At 35.4% G+C, this 18870-nt stretch overlaps 1 protein-coding gene across 2 annotated transcripts; it reads left to right on the plus strand.

Annotated features, from left to right (window-relative positions):
* Positions 1-91: 91 nt before the first annotated feature.
* On the plus strand, positions 92-12344 carry LOC144446089 (protein regulator of cytokinesis 1-like). Of its 2 annotated transcripts, XM_078135792.1 has the most exons (12): positions 92-236; positions 1212-1445; positions 2124-2294; positions 3023-3172; positions 3900-4047; positions 4402-4538; positions 7194-7289; positions 8313-8459; positions 9156-9278; positions 9801-9914; positions 10856-11044; positions 12176-12344. In XM_078135792.1, the coding sequence occupies exons 1-12, from the start codon at positions 99-101 to the stop codon at positions 12266-12268; spliced, it is 1740 nt and encodes a 579-aa protein (XP_077991918.1). In that variant the 5' UTR covers positions 92-98; the 3' UTR covers positions 12269-12344. The 2 variants fall into 2 exon arrangements, with proteins under 2 accessions (XP_077991918.1, XP_077991919.1); XM_078135793.1 differs by lacking the exon at positions 10856-11044.
* The last annotated feature ends 6526 nt before the right edge of the window (positions 12345-18870 follow it).

Consider the following 18870-nt stretch of genomic DNA (forward strand, 5'->3'; position numbering starts at 1 on the left):
TTGGATCTCGTCTGGTGTCAGCTCTTGAAAGATTAGAGACTATATGGGATGAGATAGGTATAGCAGAAGCTCAGAGGCATGAAAGGAAGCAAGTTGTCATGCATCATTTAGGAGCACTACTTGATGAAATGGTGTCAGAAGAAGAAGACATGAAGAAAAAGTTGTTGAAAAGTGTTGAATCATGTAGTCAAGAATTATTGAAATTATGTTTGGAACTGTCTTTACCCCAGTTTGAGGTAAGTTGTCATTTACATAATGGTTCCAGTAAGAGTTTCTTGATTGCTAGACTTATAGATCCTGGAGTACTATAGTAAGTGTCTATGCTAGACTGTAATATACATGTCTCACTGTCACAATGTACTCCACATACATTCTGCTTGGAGTTAGCCGAACATGTTGAGCACTGCAAACAACATATTACAGTCTGCACTGTAGGATTGTCTATCATTTATATTTTGGGTCCACTGTACCTCCCTCTGCACTCACATTGTACAAAGCGATACTATGTTGGGAGGCCAATACCTGACATATGCATGTGTGAAGAACACATTGAAGGTAGATATGAAATACAGTCAAATGAATGTGTATTTGCAATCATCGCATAATACACAGTACACATATTTGCACTCATTCATTTTTAGTTCTGTGGTTCTACAGTCTACCTCATCTGGAATGGATCTTTGATAGATTTCAAATCACATGTCGTAAGTGACAGGGGATTGACAAATGATGTAAAATGTACAAATTTCTTTGTATGGTATAGGTATGAGTGCAAATACTGTTTTGAGTTACTGAGTGAAAACTCAGTTTAATAGTGGCAATTGTTGTGTGGCAAGATGTGTAACTGATACGATTATTACCTTTTGGTTATAACAGGAGTCAGAATGCTGTCTGAACAAGTCTCGTACGAGTATATATTTTGTATAGCCTACTAATTATGATATAAATTTGGACACATTTGTCCTTATGTGGTGGCTGGCCAGTTTTAAAATTTATCACTAAAATACATCTTGGCCACATCAAGACACCCTGTTATCACCCCAATTAAAATACAGGAACTCATGGCAAGTTGTGAATTAATTCTGTAACTATAGTATCATGTGTAAAATATTGCAGCATGTATTGTGTATATACACATGTAATGTTCTATTGTTAATTGATCATCATATTCAATATGAAGTAATTATTCTGATTTAATGTCATCCAAACAGCCAGAGGACGACGTAACCGTTCTTCAGTTGGAAAAGGTGCTACGTACTAAAGTGGATACGCTAAGCAAGGAGAAACATAACAGACTACAAAAGTTGACAGATTTGAAACAAACTGAACAACATTTATGTGATGTGTTGTGTACTACACCATATTATGTACCCACTGGTAGTGTACCAAGTCAGGAACAACTAGAAACACTACAAGAACACATTGACACTCTCAAAGCTGAAAAGGTAAAAATAATGTACAAGGACAACAACCCAAAACCCTCGACCAATGAACTTTTTTTCTTGTGCTATTCTTTTACATACTGTGCATAAAAATTATGGTTTGGTTGTTCTTGTTTATCATAAAATTATCTTTATTCAGGGTAAAACTCAATAAGCGGCACAAACAACACACAACTGGAGAGTCAGATTCTCTCTATTGAGGCACTCATATTGCTATCAATTACACACCTTTTACATTTCTTTGTTTGCTACATCCACAATAAAACTGTTTATTACTGGTATTAATATCTGCTCACAAAGTGAGAATTGGACACCACACCAATTTTATAATCTTAGCAAAGAGATATAAAATGTAGGTCCTCTTGGTGAAGTGAAGTGGTGAACACAATTCATGTTGTATGATTTGTAATATCAGGTTTATGCAAAGTTGAAATTGGCAAAGACAAGCAAATATAGGACAGTACAATATAGTTGATGAGTCTTGGAACCATGAAAAGCATATCCTCCAAGCAAATATCAATTTACACCAGATTTCTCATTCATACAAAGGACTTTAACAAACAAACATTCAATTTCAATCATGGAAGATTTTTATGTTCATATATATATTTTTGTATCCATGTCATACATATATTTATGTCCTATTCAAATTTGTGTATGTCATTATTTATCTGCCAACAGGACAGTAGATATAACATCTTTACCAAGACAAAACATAATATTGTAGGCATATTAGAGGACTTGGAGCAATGTCCAAACACATCATTTGAACGGGATATTGTATGCGAAGAAGAAGACTCATTCTTGTTGTCTAATGAGAACATGGAAGCGCTGAGAGCACTTTACTCAGAGGTAAATATGTAATTGGTCTTTCTGTTCAGGGCTTGATTACACTGGAAAGTCCTTTGTGTTCCTCGAATTTGAAAGTCATGGAATGTCATGGAAAATGTAAGAAAGTCCTAAATACTTCAGGAATGAAATTGTCATTTCTGTATAATGTTTTGTTGTTTGACAAACTAACTTTCCCTTGGAACAAGTCAAAATGGCAGCCTGTTCATGAAGTGTACAACTATTTGACAAAAATAGAAAATGATGTGAGTTGACTTCAGTAACTCTCAGAAGAACATTTCTGCTACATGTGTATGAGGAAGTGCTTGACCCAGTACATGTTTCAATCTTACATGTAACTTATGGCATACTATCCATAGACCTTGATATCCCAGCACTGAATTGTCATTCTCCTGTTACTGTAAAACACAATCATAAAATCACATTACAGGGGTATAATCACTGAAATGTTATGATTTTGAGAAGTGACTGTAGATTACTTGTGTGACTACACCAGCATATTTAGTTGTTTGAAATTGATTCTATTGTGACAAGCTATGATGCTAGAGGGGTTAATGTACATCAGTTACCTCCACAACAACATTCAGAATGTGATGGTGATCGAGCCAATATCTTACTTGATTTTGAAAGGTTGTGCCTGCATCATGTGTTACTGTTTGTTTCAGCTAAGTTGATATGTCACTTCATCTTGTATGTGTGTAATACTCTTGATTGTTCTTATTATATTTTAGCTTCAAGACAAACAGAAAGAAGTTGCCACTGTTGCAGATGGTCTCCGAGACCGAGTACAAACATTATGGGATAGGTTGCTGATTGAGCAAGCAGAAAGAGATATGTTTCTAGCTGAACACCATGGTTACAAACCAAAAGTTATTAATGCGGTCAGTTTTATACACTGTTAGTCATTTTATACTGAATTGTACAATGACGATAACGTTGAAATCACTTTTGATGTGTTCTATTACCTGGTAAATAAGCCGTGAATCTTGATTTGTAGGCAACACTCATAAATGATTTTTATGGATTTCCACAAATTATATTTATATGTACTTATTTACGGCAACTCAGGGGAGTGAAATATTTTAACAGAAATAACAGTGATGTGTTAGTATTCTATAATCTGTATGTACATAAACACACACACATATACACATACACACAAAACAAGCATACACATAGATACATACATACACACACACACATACATACATGCATACATACACACACATACATACATACATACATACATACATACACACACATACATACACATACATACATACATACATACATACATACATACATACATACATACATACATGCATGCATACATGCATACATACACATACATACATACATACATACATACATACATACATACACACACATACATACATACATACATACATACATACATACATACATACATACATACATACATACATACATACATACATACACACATGTACACACACATACACACTCACACTCACACACATACACCATCATATCTGTACATCAACATTCCTTTAACATGTAATGATACCTAGAGTGATATTACATCATTCAAATAGCTAACAGTTCATTTACTCCTGACTCTTTTAACAGCTTCAAGAGGAGGTTGCACGTCTTGAGGAACTGAAAAAGCAAAACATAAAGAGAGTGATAGAGGGAATCCGCACCGAATTGGTAACATGGTGGGATAAATGCTTCTTCAGTCGACAGCAAAGATATGAATTTACAGCAGCTTATGATGGTAATACTCTAGTACAATGCTTTCCATGATAATGAATAAAGTAGTTCTTATACCAATGTTATATATAAATGTAATATTTTAAAATGTGTTCGTTTGGATAGTTGAGGTGATTTTTAACCAAAACAATTCTCCTTCCTGTTTACCTGTAAGATAAATGAATATGATTAGAAAGGCAAGTTGTGTATCAGCTGTGCAATGCTGATAATGGAAGCTATATTGATGCAACCCTAACCAGCTTAGCTATGTGTTTTTTCTGCATGTGCTGTATTTCCAAAGAATGCATTATATTTAACTCAACTCCGTGTATGCAAAATGATGATCAATGTGTGTCTGTACTTCATTTCTTCTCCACAGAAAACTACACAGAAGAAATCCTTGAACTTCATGACAAAGAGGTGCAGAAGTTAAAGAGTATCTATGAAAACAACAAGGAATTATTTGAAATGGTGAAGAAGAGAGAGGAAATGTGGAAAAAGATGTTGGAATTTGAGGTAAACACCGTTTTGAGTCATGCTGCCTATCCCTGCTTAGCATGGCATGATGGGATAGCTGGGAGAAATACACACTGCTTGTTACCATGGCAGCTGTGTGTTTACTTTAAATTCCAGCATTTTCACACATGATGGCTTGCTCCATGCAAAGGTTGTGCTTGGTTCATATGATTTTACCCATCTTTTGTTTCATTTTTATCTGCTATCGCCTCTGCACCTGTAGAGCTGTACAGTTTGCTTGAGTTCCCATGCATGTGTTGTGTCATGCTTTCACATAGCCAAAGTATGTCTTTGTCACAATGCAGTGTTTGGTAGGGCTGTTAATGTTTTTGTTGAGATAACTCTACTAAACACATCATTGTGTGAATGACATATTATACACATTATATTCATGGAAACCTAAAACTGCTCTACTCATTATAAACAGCATGGTCTTAGCCTCCTAAAGCTAGCCAGTTTCCTCTCTCCATGCCCTAACATAGTATACTAGGTAGGTATAGACTCTACACAATGATGTGTGACAATGTACTAGGTAGGTATAGACTGTCTACACAACGATGTGTGACAGTATACTAGGTAGGTATAGACTGTCTACACAACGATGTGTGACAGTATACTAGGTAGGTATAGACTGTCTACACAACAATGTGTGACAGTATACTAGGAAGGTATAGACTGTCTACACAACAATATGTGACAGTGTACTAGGTAGGTATAGACTGTCTACACAACGATGTGTGACAGTATACTAGGAAGGTATAGACTGTCTACACAACAATATGTGACAGTGTACTAGGTAGGTATAGACTGTCTACACAACGATGTGTGACAGTATACTAGGTAGGTATAGACTGTCTACACAACGATGTGTGACAGTATACTAGGTAGGTATAGACTGTCTACACAACGATGTGTGACAGTGTACTAGGTAGGTATAGACTGTCTACACAACAATGTGTGAGAGTATACTGGGTAGGTATATAAGGTTCATGAAAAAATATCAAGATTTAGATAGATTTAATTTAAATACTGTATAATATTGTACAATGTAGTTCTAGTTACACTTTCAGTGTCCTATAGATGAATGTAGGAAATGAATACTGTGAGTGATAGCACGCCTTTTTACCCAGGCTAATGAAAACCTAACATACTGTCATGTGATTCCTCCAAGGTTTTGGAACCACAGTAACACAGAGAGATAGATAAATCTGGTAAATCTATGCATACCCTGTGTTATAATGTTGCTAGAGAACCATGGTAAAACGCTTATGGTAGATTGAAGTTATTACAATCCTAATCCTAAATGGAAACACTGATGATCATTGAGAGCTCTTCATCAAAATAACTGTGTTACAGTGTAGCAGAATAAAGAATACAGAATGAACACTGACTGTTGATAGAGGGCAGTCAACCACCTATGTTGTATCATCAGTATAGTAGTCTCTGCTCCAACCATGTAGTAATACTCTTCTACATTTACACTGTAAGATAGATATGTCAAGTTTTTTTACCCTTAGTGGTCAGATTTTGTAAAGGGGTTCGTCAGTACTTGAGGGCACCCTGACACTCCGTACAGACTATGACCCAATTGGTGATGAGATGGATAGATAGATTTAGTGATGGTCAAAGAATGTAGGCAATGATAGACAACTATTTGTTAATATGAGCTGTCTTCTCTTCAGTCTTGGTTTTTTACTTCTGTGATAATGATTATAATATGGAAAGATATATAGATATATAGACAGATAGTAGTATGATGATAGATAGATAGATAGATAGGTAGGTAGGTAGGTAGATAGATAGATAGATAGATAGTAGTTTGATGATAGGTAGGTATTTAGATATCAGGTAGGTAGATAGATAGATAGATAGATATAGATAGAGAGAGATAGATAGATAGATAGATAGATAGATAGATAGATCAATAAAAAGATTTAGTGATGGTCACTGAATGTAGTCAATGTTATTAGTTAATGAGCAGTCTCGTCTTTCAAGCAGTCTATGTCTGTCACTGCTATGACTGGACTCTTGGCTATATGGTATGTTGGTATTGTAGTTCAAGTGATGGGCATTGTAATAGGCAATATTTGTTTGAAGCATACATACTTTGATTTGGATTGATAGTGGATGGCCAAACCTTCTTATATTGTCACAATAGTAGTACATGTACCATGCTTGTAATGTTTCTGCATCAACCCTAACCCAGCACCTATCACTTCTAAAACTTCACCCATAGCATAAGTTTGAATAATTAGATGTTATTCCTCAATATTTTTCTTCGTTCAGCCAAGAAAAACACAAGGGACGTAAGGGGTCTTTGTCACTACTTGTCGATAAGATGAAAAGTGACAACCCTCAGGTCATCAGTATTTTCTGGCTGAATGAAGGAAAATAACAATTATGCCTGTGCCAGTAATATCAATGAAAATCAGGGAAAGTCATGGCAATTTTGAACGTTTTGAGTCATATTTCGAATACAGCAGAGTGAATGATATATACATGTGCGTTGTTGTAACATAGAATGACCAGAGTGTATATTCCATATTTGTTGTTCAACTTGACTCGTGCACGGCATAATGCACCGAATTGATTGACTGAACAATAATCAATGTATATATGATGACAATTGCACAATAATATTTATCATTGATTCAGAAAAAAGCACATGATCCTAATCGATTTGCAAATAGAGGGGGTAATCTGCTGCAAGAAGAGAAAACTAGGAAGAGACTACAGAAGGAATTACCCAAAGTAAGTACACATAGTTTGTTTTATCCTTTATTTTCAAGACTGGTCTGGCTGCAATACAGTCCATGTACATGAAGTTGACCGTGCTTTGTATTTTATATATATATTGGTTAATGATAAAATTTGAATAAGTTTTATTATATCAAAACAATAGACATAGACAATATACAACTTGTTTCACATAAAGAACATCATGTCCAGACACTTGTCATTCACGTGAATGGTACCTGACTATTATTCCTCTTATCATGTAATGATAGCGTGTAATGTCAAAAGTCAAGTTGTAGACAATGCAACCACAAACTGTCCTTGATTCTCTGTACAAATAAACTCTGGCTAGAGGAGTAATCCTTTGCACTGTGCCACTTGTGACCTTGCATCATGTGAACGAGATCAGTAAAGAAACTGTTGACCTCTCTAACTAAGTATAGAATAAAGATTACATAACCTCTGATAATATTATTCCACACTGCCTTCATGAATATCATGGTTGAAAACACAATAATTGTATTCATGTCTACAGAGTCATTCTCTTTTGTTAACAATACATAGGTCACAGGACTACAAATATATCTTGCCATTTTCTCAAACAGTACAGTACATAAATAATTGGAAAGAAACAAATATAGTATATATACAGCCTTCAATGTTCATGTAATCGGATGTTGCAATTGCTGTCATTTTGACAGGATTTCATACTGTGGGTGATTATAGTTGACCACAAAAAGTGATGGGTGGGGTTGTGTGAAGGGAGTATCAAATCTTTGTTCAAATTCCCATCTCATGGTGCTGTATTTGGCTTTGTAAAGATAAAATGATATTATTCGTGACTACAGCTACCACCAGTTTTGTAGTTGTGTATGTAACCAGATCTTTAGGGAATTGGTAGGTTTGAAAATATAACAAGAGGTGGTTTCTATAAAAGTTTCTTATTTGTACTTTTCCATTGTATTTGGCTGAAAAGTTTCAAACTGATTGTCATTTAGCCAGCATTGTACAATACATGAATATGTGTTTAATATACAGGTTGAGAAAGTACTGTGTGACAAGATCAGTGGTTGGGAAGAAGAGAACAACACACAGTTCTTGGTTGATGGCTGCAGGTTTATAGATTATGTACAGGCACAATGGGTTGCTCATGAACAGGAGAAGCAGTTGGCTAAGGAAGCAAGGGTATGTACATGGGACAGTAAAATATAGTTATGTTGAAATGGTAAATTTGGTATGAATGTGACGTTTTGATCTTGATCATGCAATGATTTAGTTATTCAGTGTTAATGTCTCTCTGAAGTTGATGGATCAAAACGTCACATTCATTTCAAATTTATCATTCCAAAGAAACTATATTTTACTTAAAAACTAATGATTCTTGGAACCTTGAACAATGCAGTATTCTCTCGGATATGTACATGCTTATTGTCTTGTCGATTCATTCACAGAGTCTGTTGTTTCTGACAATCAATTTATGGAAACTTATCAGGTCTGCACATAAGAAAGTGTGACATACGACAATTAATTGAATTATATCACATTTAGATATTTCTTAAAGTTCAAAGAATGGTTTTTGTTTTAAATAAAAAGTTAACCATCCTTGTGTGAATATTGAACACATATTAATAGTATTGTTACTCATGTCTAGTGGTGCCATTTTACACTAATTTTCAGGGGGTCAGACAACTAAACACTGTTGCATAACGTTTCACTGTATGCTTAAGGTTCCTCATTTGTCCAGCTTTTAAAACTTACTGTAAAAGTTGAATTATCAATTCGTAATGTAATAGTAACTACCACTAGGAAATATAAAATGATTGGCTATTTACTATTTTACACATTATTTAGTAATTGTATGATGTATTTGTAACATTTCAGTTGAAAGCCAAGGCTGTTGAGACAGAGCAAGAAATGAGGTGGGGTAGCAAGCCCAGTACACCGGTCAAAAGAAGATTTATTGGAACAACTACACCAACTAAAACACCAAAGAGATTGAGAGGGGTAAGTAGTGTCAGAATGGGGTGTGTGAGGGGGGGGGGGAGAAAGAGATTGAGAGGGGTAAGTGGTGTCAGAATGGGGTGGGGTTGGAGGGATGGGAGTATTTGATTGAGGGGGTAAGTGGTGTCAAAATGAGGGGGGGGGGAGGTAAATGAGATAGAGAGGGGTAAGTGGTGTCAGAATGGGGGATGGGGAGTATGAGATTTAGAGGGGTAAGTGGTGTCAGAATGGGGTGGGGTTGGAGGGTTGGGAGTATTAGATTGAGGGGGGTAAGTGGTGTCAGAATGGGGTGGGGTTGGAGGGGTGGGAGTATTAGATTGAGAGGGGTAAGTGGTGTCAGAATGGGATGTGGGGGAGTATGAACTTAAATAGATAAATAAAATGTATTTTCACATTAATCATTAATAGGAAGGAATGGATAAAGGTAATGTAATTTTTTGTAATAAAAGTTGGAAGATGAAGTAACATTTTAATCTGATTACACTGACACTTAAATAAAGTTTTGCTTGTTTTTCGTTGTGTTAGGTCAATGGAAGTGTTGCACCATCACCAAGTGGAAGACATGGTATAACACATTCTAGTATTTGTCCTTCACCAGCTAAACCAGGCAGACCTCCCAAAGCTGGCAAATCAATAGTAGTAAGTATAGTTCAACCTCCAGTTTCTAAACGAAAGATAGAACTCTCATGGCTCAATTGCAAATACTTTGAACCAGATTACAAATCTATCCTATAAAGTATACCTACCCTCCTTCTTACACAGACCACTATACCTAGTTTTGCTAAAGAACACTTGTATGTATACTGTACATCACCTACTCTAACCAGGTTTTGAATGAAATGAAGGAAAATGTGATACTGGAGTAAAGACCAGGTTGATGTAGCTTGTGAACAGCTCTACCTGATATGTGGAGATTATCATGTAAGACTAGCCCCTGCACTTTAAGCATTGTGTTTAAATTTGTACTATACATCACAAAGTGTGTTGTTTACATTTGTATAATCCATGTATTTCATCATGTTTTAGTAAAAACTATAGGTCTCCAACTATTATTATTCGGTTACATACAGTAATTCTACTGATTCTTAGTATCAAGGTGACCTGTCATTGACACCTAAATTGCTATTCTGCCAATTTTTCATGTGCCAAAATAAATATGTGCTGTGTGTGTGTGTGTGTGTGTGTGTGTGTGTGTATGTGTATGTGTATGTGTATATATATATATGTGTGTGTGTGTGTGTATGTATGAATGCATATGTATAACTACATAGGAGGAACACAGTGTATTCATATTTTCAATGTAGTGTGTATTTTATGAACTTATGTTAATTTTGTATATTATTGTAGAATATAAATGATACTATGAAGTTTGACACAGGTGACATATACACTGTATTTGAAGTAGAAGAAATTCCAATGTGAGTGACCAGCAACATGCTCAGTGTAATGATACTCATGAAACTTTTAAGTACTGCAACTAACTGACCATTGCCTGTTGACTCAAGTAAAGGCATGACTAAACTGAAACTAACAAAATCATCTCTTAAAGTTAAAGCATCATTCATTTCATTTGACCTTAGACTCCTAGAAGACAGAAGACTCCGTTAAGACGATCAGCACGTAAAGCACTAGCTGACCATAACACTCAAGACATGACTGGAACATCTGCTTTTAGTACTACAACGCTTAGCGGGGCTACCTCATCCACAGCAAGTAACATTAGCACAATATCTATAGCATCTACCTGTGGATCGTATGCTGATTTCAAAGTAAGTCACGCCTACTCATAATAACTAATGGATTCAGTCTTGCATAACATAAGGTAACACACAATGCTGGTGAATGCACAAAGCCATTTAGACAATAACCATTGGATTATAACAGGTTGACAATTCTTAGTTCTCTTTTACTGGGCTCTATGATAAATTAAATAACATTTCATAATGCATGTATGAACAATCTGAACAAATTATTATTTAATAATTTATTGAAATTTAGATTAAAATAAAAAATTCAACATCTTGATTCAATTGTCGATCTGTCAATAACACAGTCACAAAACAGTATACAAATGATTGAACATCTGGTAGGTTATTGTACAGTCGTAAATTTAACCCCCCAAAATACAAAAACACTGTTTACGTGTAGTCTAGAAATAATGTCAACACTGATCCCTATTGTTTAATTGTATGAAAACTGAAATATTGGTAATATCAATCCTCTTTCCCTGTAAGTCTATGTAAAAATAGTGGCTGTGAAAAAAATAGGAATGTTTCTCAGTTAGCATAGCAATGTTTTCAAAAGTGTTTTAATCTTCAACATAAATTCTCATGGTAATTTCTTTTGGGGGTTAAGTTGCATTATTGTGAGACTAAAAGGTAGCCATTCATATGTCATAGACTGATCATTGTCATCTCATGCTATGGTGTTAGGTGGGTGATAGCTACAATGGTTGTAAATATTAATGTAAAGCTTAGTTAATTCAGGTAGACATTGTCACATGATACATCGTACATGTTATATTTCAGTTTAGCTGTGCCAACCTTGATGATACCATGGTTGAACCATAGACCCTACACAAAGGGGACTTTGGTGTAGGGTCTATGGTTGAATAGATGAATAAAGCTTGTGAAAACACCATGATGTAATTAGTAACACTGGCATGCAGTTGATGAGATCATGTCAGTGTTGGGCAGTGAGCTAAACCATTGTTTGTAAAATGATAAATTTGAGGCACTATTTTTAGTTCATTACCGATAAATTTGTACATGCTTACTGATTGAGTGATTGTTTTGAATTTTGAAGTATTTCCACTGTGCCGTGACAGATTCTGTCAAAGCCGTGCTAGATGTGATCCAAACTATTAAAGTCTAACCATCTTGTTTACAATTATTTTACAGCATGGATTAAATTCAGGTGGTAGGTCAAACCATCGCAGCAGTGCCTTACCTAGCCCTACCCATGGATCATACACACGCGTCACAGGATTATAACCATTTTATATCACCATGCTGTCAATCTCTCTGATATTTGGTGTACATATGAAACAAAACAATTTAATTGTTTGTCAGTAGTTTTTACATGTCATACAGAAATTAGCCATGGAGTAGTCTCAAAATGTTACTAAATGTGAGATGTATTTTTAATATGTATACACTGTGGAATTTGTTGCATTCAAAGCTCAACTTGAAATACAAATATATTCAAATCTGTCCTGTCCTCTTTCCCTTCAACTCACATGGCGTGATCAACAGCCTAGGAGAGAAATTGGAAAATTGCCAATAAACAGAACAATGGAGACATTTGCTGCCTAGGGGTACCTATTAGATGCTTTTTTGAGTCACCTAGATGGTCATCTCTGATGTCAAATTATGATAATTGTACATCAAATATAGCAAAATAGAAACTGCCACAATATGACACTGCCATACTTACTATATTAACATTATTAGAGGTAGATTTTTCGTTTTTTTCAGTATTTTTATTTTTATTATTGGTATATTTTGGTTAATTTTGTATTGATTTTCAGGTAATTTTATACCACCTGACAAGTACTCTGTACCAATGGGCACTAATAATGCAGTGCTAGCAAACAATTTGTGAATTTTGAATGAAATGCCTAAAAACTGCATGTTCCTGTGCATATTTGAAGATGTGTTGTGTATTTGACACTATCAATAGAAAGCTGACAAGCCATATTGGACAACCATACTGAAAATGTGATGTAAAAGTACAATAAACATCTTAAAACCTGAAATGAAACATAGTCAGAATTTATTAGTCTGTCTTAATAAAAATCTTACCAACATGTAATGCTACATTTTATTGCCTTACCAGACAAATATCTCATAGATGTCAGTTGCTAAATTTTGCTGTCTGGCTGAAAAAAAAATCTAATGACTGTTATTGTGTGACATATCAAGAATTGAAGTAGAATTGTTACATTTTAGTCAATTGATTGTCTCATCAAAATTATCAGAATCAACGTGCCAATGTTAGGTCTAACTTCATGTGTTGTCCCTGTATACTAATAACTGATAATTATAGCTGACTGTACTGTCAGAGCAAAGAAAGTGTAGCAATGTTGGTTAAAGTGTATGCCTTCCAAGATGATTAAAGAAGTAATGTTGACAAGATTTTGGTGAGCCAGATGATAAAATGTAGCAATGTTAGTAAGATTTGTGTCAAGCCAGAAGATAAAATGTAGCAATGTTAGTGAGATTTTTGTCCAGCCAGAAGATAAAATGTAGCAATGTTAGTAAGATTTTTGTCCAGTCTGGCAACAGTTTGTTTCAGGTTTCATGAGTTTTGTTGTATTTGTACCTGGCAAAGGTTCTTTGTGTTATAATTCATGTGGCTTCCGCATGAAAACATCCACTCTTCCTTCTGGTTTATGAATAATATCTTTATCACCAAACCTGACTTGAGGGCATGGCGTTAATAAACGGTTGCAAACAAAGCCAGTTCATGGTACGTGTATACTCAGAGCTAATGTTTATTAACTGTGTCAGGCTGTTACATTGACAAACAAACATGAAAATAGCACACTGAGTGATCACCATGTTGCTGTGTGACAGATGGCTATCAGATACATTACATCAGGGCCTCGCTCATCTAGAACTCTATATCAGAATTTAGTTATCCACTAGATGTTGTGATTTTTAAGTCTTAGTATTAAACCTACACTAGCTGTAACTGAGGTATTATTTTTTCCCTCAGACAACCAAGTATATGTTCATTGTAAATTGTTAGAATACCAATAATTAGACATTGTTAATGTCAATAAGAGGTCTGTTTCATCTATAAGTAGTATGGTAATAAGTTGAATCCATCATTCATTTGGGGTGCACTGCCACTGCTTATTTTTGGGTGCAAACCTAAAAAAAACCAATTTTGATTTGATATATTTCACCACATTTTATGTGTACTGTTACACTAATACATTTACCCACAGGTGATTCAATACCATTCAGTTTGTACAATATCACAATATCTGACAGAACATTTTCAAAAAATGTTTCAGTTGCAGCTAGTGTAGCTTGAAAATCAGGGACATGTGGATTGAAATTTGGTATTGAAATCCCAGGTATCTAATTTACTGCCACTACCGTTATACTACATCTTACCCCCAAACCCACTCATTGCACTGTGTCATAACTCTCTCTTTCTCCCCCTTTCTCTAAATTCCAGGTTTCACATGAACACGTTTTTAATGACTTTGTTGGGAGCACAGTAGTGAGTCAAGCAAATTGATAGTGTAACTTGAAATTACATATTTATTTATGATGGTTAATAGAAAGGAAGGGAGTGAGAGATGTATCAGCAAGTGTGCTGAAGTGACCCTTGTATTGTCATAACACTTTTGCCAGGTCATAAAAATATACAGCCCTGAGTAATGAAGTGAGAGTATATACAATTTTTATAGTATTATTGTTATCATTATTACCTACAATATAGCATTTATACTGCCATATTTATATTTTCAACACTGCCATATTCTTTATTACATTAGCCAATCTGTATTAGACGCTTATTATACATAGTGAAAAAAAATGCAATTGTTAAAAAGGAAGTATTGAAACTGATGTGCACTGTCATGGTGGCATCACTGAGATGGGGGGGGGGGGGGGGGTCAGAACTTACAATTTTAAGATCCCAATGATCAATGCTGTGAGTATATATATTCCTTACACTGTCCCAAGTCTGCATCATGGATATGAAGCTAACTGTCAACTTGTGACTTTAAACCTAGTTTGTAGTGCATATAACATTAAATACTGGTACCTAAATTAGCTAGAGCTGAGTGCACATGGAAAGATAGCTTCTGTAGTTTACTGAATAATGTATGCAGAACTGAATGAAAAACTGTCATTTTTAATGTGGTTGCAGATGCTCTTTTGTGTTTTAAAACTAGAATATGTTTCACTAAAATGTCCTCTAGTAAAATAGCAAAAGTGAATGTGAATATTTAACATTCCTTTCAAATTTGTTGGCAGACACGTACTGATTTTCCCATATTACTTTTGCTATGGTTTGATAACTTAACAGATATGTGGGATCGTGTGAGTGGCCTCTAATGTAATGAGTTCGAAAACTGGCCCAGTGGGTATATCCAACTTTGTATTGTCTGTGCTGCTAGGATTGTTGATCAGTAGCACTAACTAGCCCAGTATGGTATATCTCTGAGGCGATACTTTGTGAAAGTGGGAGTTCTTGATTATTCACATAATTATTGAAATACTGGAAATGGTAAATGCCACAAACTTTGCAGAAAGTGACATTTGCTTTTGTCAAAGCTTTGAGACATTTGTGTTTGCAGAATAAAAATAAAACTTGAATAAACGAATAATGTTTGTGTTGTTTTGAATTGCCATATTTAGGCATAGTCTTGCTTGCCAGACCAGTGGCCAACCATACATCTACTGATTTTGGTGAACAATTTAGCAATGAGAGTGCGACGCAAGTTTTTTTTTGCACTTATGGTACTCATATTAGCACAATCCCTTACTTATGAGCAAAGTACTGGCATCTTGCAGCAATACTACACTGGACATTCATTATATAAATGTACAAGTTACAAACCCCCCCCCCCCCCCCATACAATTTTCATTTGTTAAAACACCGGTAGTACTAAGGTACATGTAAGCCTGAGATACAGCAACTAATTTCATGAACAATTAACCAGAAAATCCTCTTTTTTGTAAACTACTTGTGTCATCCCACTCCAAAAGCAAAAAAGTACACACTGAGATTTCACTGGTATCTTTCTCACATCACAGTGGTCACTTGTGCTTGAATGAGAGGATTTACCATATGGCTATAATACTTTAATGAATTACTACAAATGTGAACATCTCCTTCCACCCAGCCCAAGTGCAAGGAATGTAATATATTGTATAATGGAGTTTATAGTTTCATTATTACTTTGTATCGATACCTAATATATCCAATACAAACATGATAATGTGGCCCATGCACTTTGTTAGTGGTTTTTGATATCATTTTCCTGTCGGTCTCATTACATACAATATCCATTGCATACAGAATGGTCAATACTAGGCATGGATTATCCAACCACATATCATACATGATTTGTCTGCAGTATGTACAGATTAATTGCTTAAGGACTCCAGTCACTGCAATTTTTATTTATTTTTAAGGGGGGGGGGGGGTTCCAACAAAACTGGAGTAATCATACATACAATTTTTATTATTTTATGGGGGTGTCTGATCCAAATTAAAGGAATCATAGCATACAACAGAAATACTCTAGTGCGGCAATTCCATTTTGGGGGTGGGGGGTTCTTGTCCAAATTGGAGGAATCATAGACATACAATAGGGGGGAATACTGTTAATGGAGGAGTGACATTTCTTGTCAGTTGTCAGTCCATAGATAGCCACTGTGACAAGGTAAAATAGAACTTCTACAGGAGTTGATAATTAAATATATCCACTGCATATATAGGAATGTACCTATTCTACTATTGTTATCTATAGGTTTGAATCCTGTATTTGTTGGCAATGGGTATCAATTTCTTGCTTTGTGTATCAATTGTAAATACTTCATAACATTTTGAATTCTGAAAACATTAACAAACAACTATATCAAAACCCATTCTAAATTTAAACACACAAATAAAATAAGCACACAACCTGTTATCTTTTTCATTTGTGTTTTATGTTCTTTTGTTGAAGAATGTCGTTATTGGAGTGACAAAGTTGACCAGTGTTGACCCCCAAACCCACACTGACACACGTACATAATGGTTGCCCAACTGGATCAGAGGTCACAGATATATTCAATAACATTGTCTGAATGCTGGCGGCTTGGCAAAGCCGTCACCTTTGTACATACATTTTTTTTCACAGTAATAACAATGATATGTAAACTGGTTTTCAACAAAAAGATCACAGTAACAGTGCAGACAAGCACTGGAGACATGCTTTCTTATCCCAGATGGCAAGTTGATGTAATAAATACATTCCAATCTGTTTGTGTGATGATTTCACAATTATATTATTCATGGTAAAAAAGTGTGCTTTTACAATAGATATACACAGAGTGCATTTATCATTTCCATGGACCCTACACCAGTCTGTTATTTCATATTGTACGAATTTCCTGTCGAAGTTGTACTGCTGTAGATTCCTTGCCAACTGGGGCTTTGTTGTTTGATCAGGCTATTGTCTGATTTGCATATATTACAACTTCCGGCTGACAAGTCTATTGTTCACTGCACTGTATCACCCAACTCCATGTTTGGTCATGAGAAGAAAGCCCAACACACCTCCCTTTGTTGTGCAGTTCTGAGGTATATTTACACTTCTCTTTGTGAAGAGTTCCCTGGAACTTTCTCACAAGACATTGTTACTTGCTAATTACTTACCTACAACATTGTACCATTTCCTGAGAGTGGATTGCTTCTGCTTACATGTTGGTACACAGCAACAGGAAACTACTTACCTCTCCAGTATTGTTCAATCACAATATCCCATACAGCATCATCAGAGCACATACAATTACAATTTACACTTCAAGATTTCCTACAATCAACACACAAATCACACTCAGCTATGCTTCCATACTGACACACATCTATGATCATAACTAGTCATTTAGACATTTTCACTCTGAGCCACGATCATTCATTCACTTATTCTGTCTACTCACACAGTGCAAACAAACAACTAAGACACAGTATCAAAACAAACAACAAACACACTATAGGTCTAAGTCATAAGACCAGACCTTGGTTATGGTATAACTCTTTCTGGAGGATGTGTGGTCCTGAAGAGGACCGAGATGAAAGGATGAAAAGAATAAAGAATAAAGTAGCATCTGCTTCTATTGAAAGCTTCATCTACGAGGCAGGGTGAGTCTTGTCTTGTGCGACGAATGCGACTGTTCATAGTTGTGCGCGTAGCAGCTTCAGTCTTTTAAGTAGTTCCTCAGTAATAGCTCGCGTTGGGACATCATTGTATCTTGTGGAGTACTCTGTGCATCGTCAAAATGGCAGTGAAAATGCTCCTGGTTTCTCCATTCTTTAATAGTGGGAAGAAATCTCTGAGTTGCATAAGCTTCCACTGGAAAGTTAGGCTTCTTAAGCCAGGTTCATTTTTTCATAAGTATTTACAGTAAGAAAGGGCCGAAACTGGTATGGTAAAATGTTCTACACCTTCATATGTTGCACTATCGTATTCCTACACTAAACCTACATATAACGACAACACACTCATATGAAGTACATACGATATATAGCACCTTGTCAAGAAAACTTCCATTTTGTATAAAACTGACAAAACTGTATATTTACATTCAACACTCAGAGATAAAAATTTGTTGTTAAAATCTGCATTTACTGATTACCCTGAATATTTAACACCGATATGGAACAGTCATGAAAAAAGTCTTTTAAAATTTGGTGAGTAATGAAAGTTTTCTTGACTTCAGCTAGCACCCCCTCCACAAGATACCTATCAATTTGTTTTCCTGTTTTTGAACCACTTGGTGGTTTTCATATTTACATATACCAGAATTTTAAAATCTTCTTGCAATTTTAAGTCTCTCCTAAAGTGCCGAAATGTTTAAACTGA

Source organism: Glandiceps talaboti, chromosome 15, assembly GCF_964340395.1.
Source record: "Glandiceps talaboti chromosome 15, keGlaTala1.1, whole genome shotgun sequence".
NCBI classification, from domain to species: domain Eukaryota; kingdom Metazoa; phylum Hemichordata; class Enteropneusta; family Spengelidae; genus Glandiceps; species Glandiceps talaboti.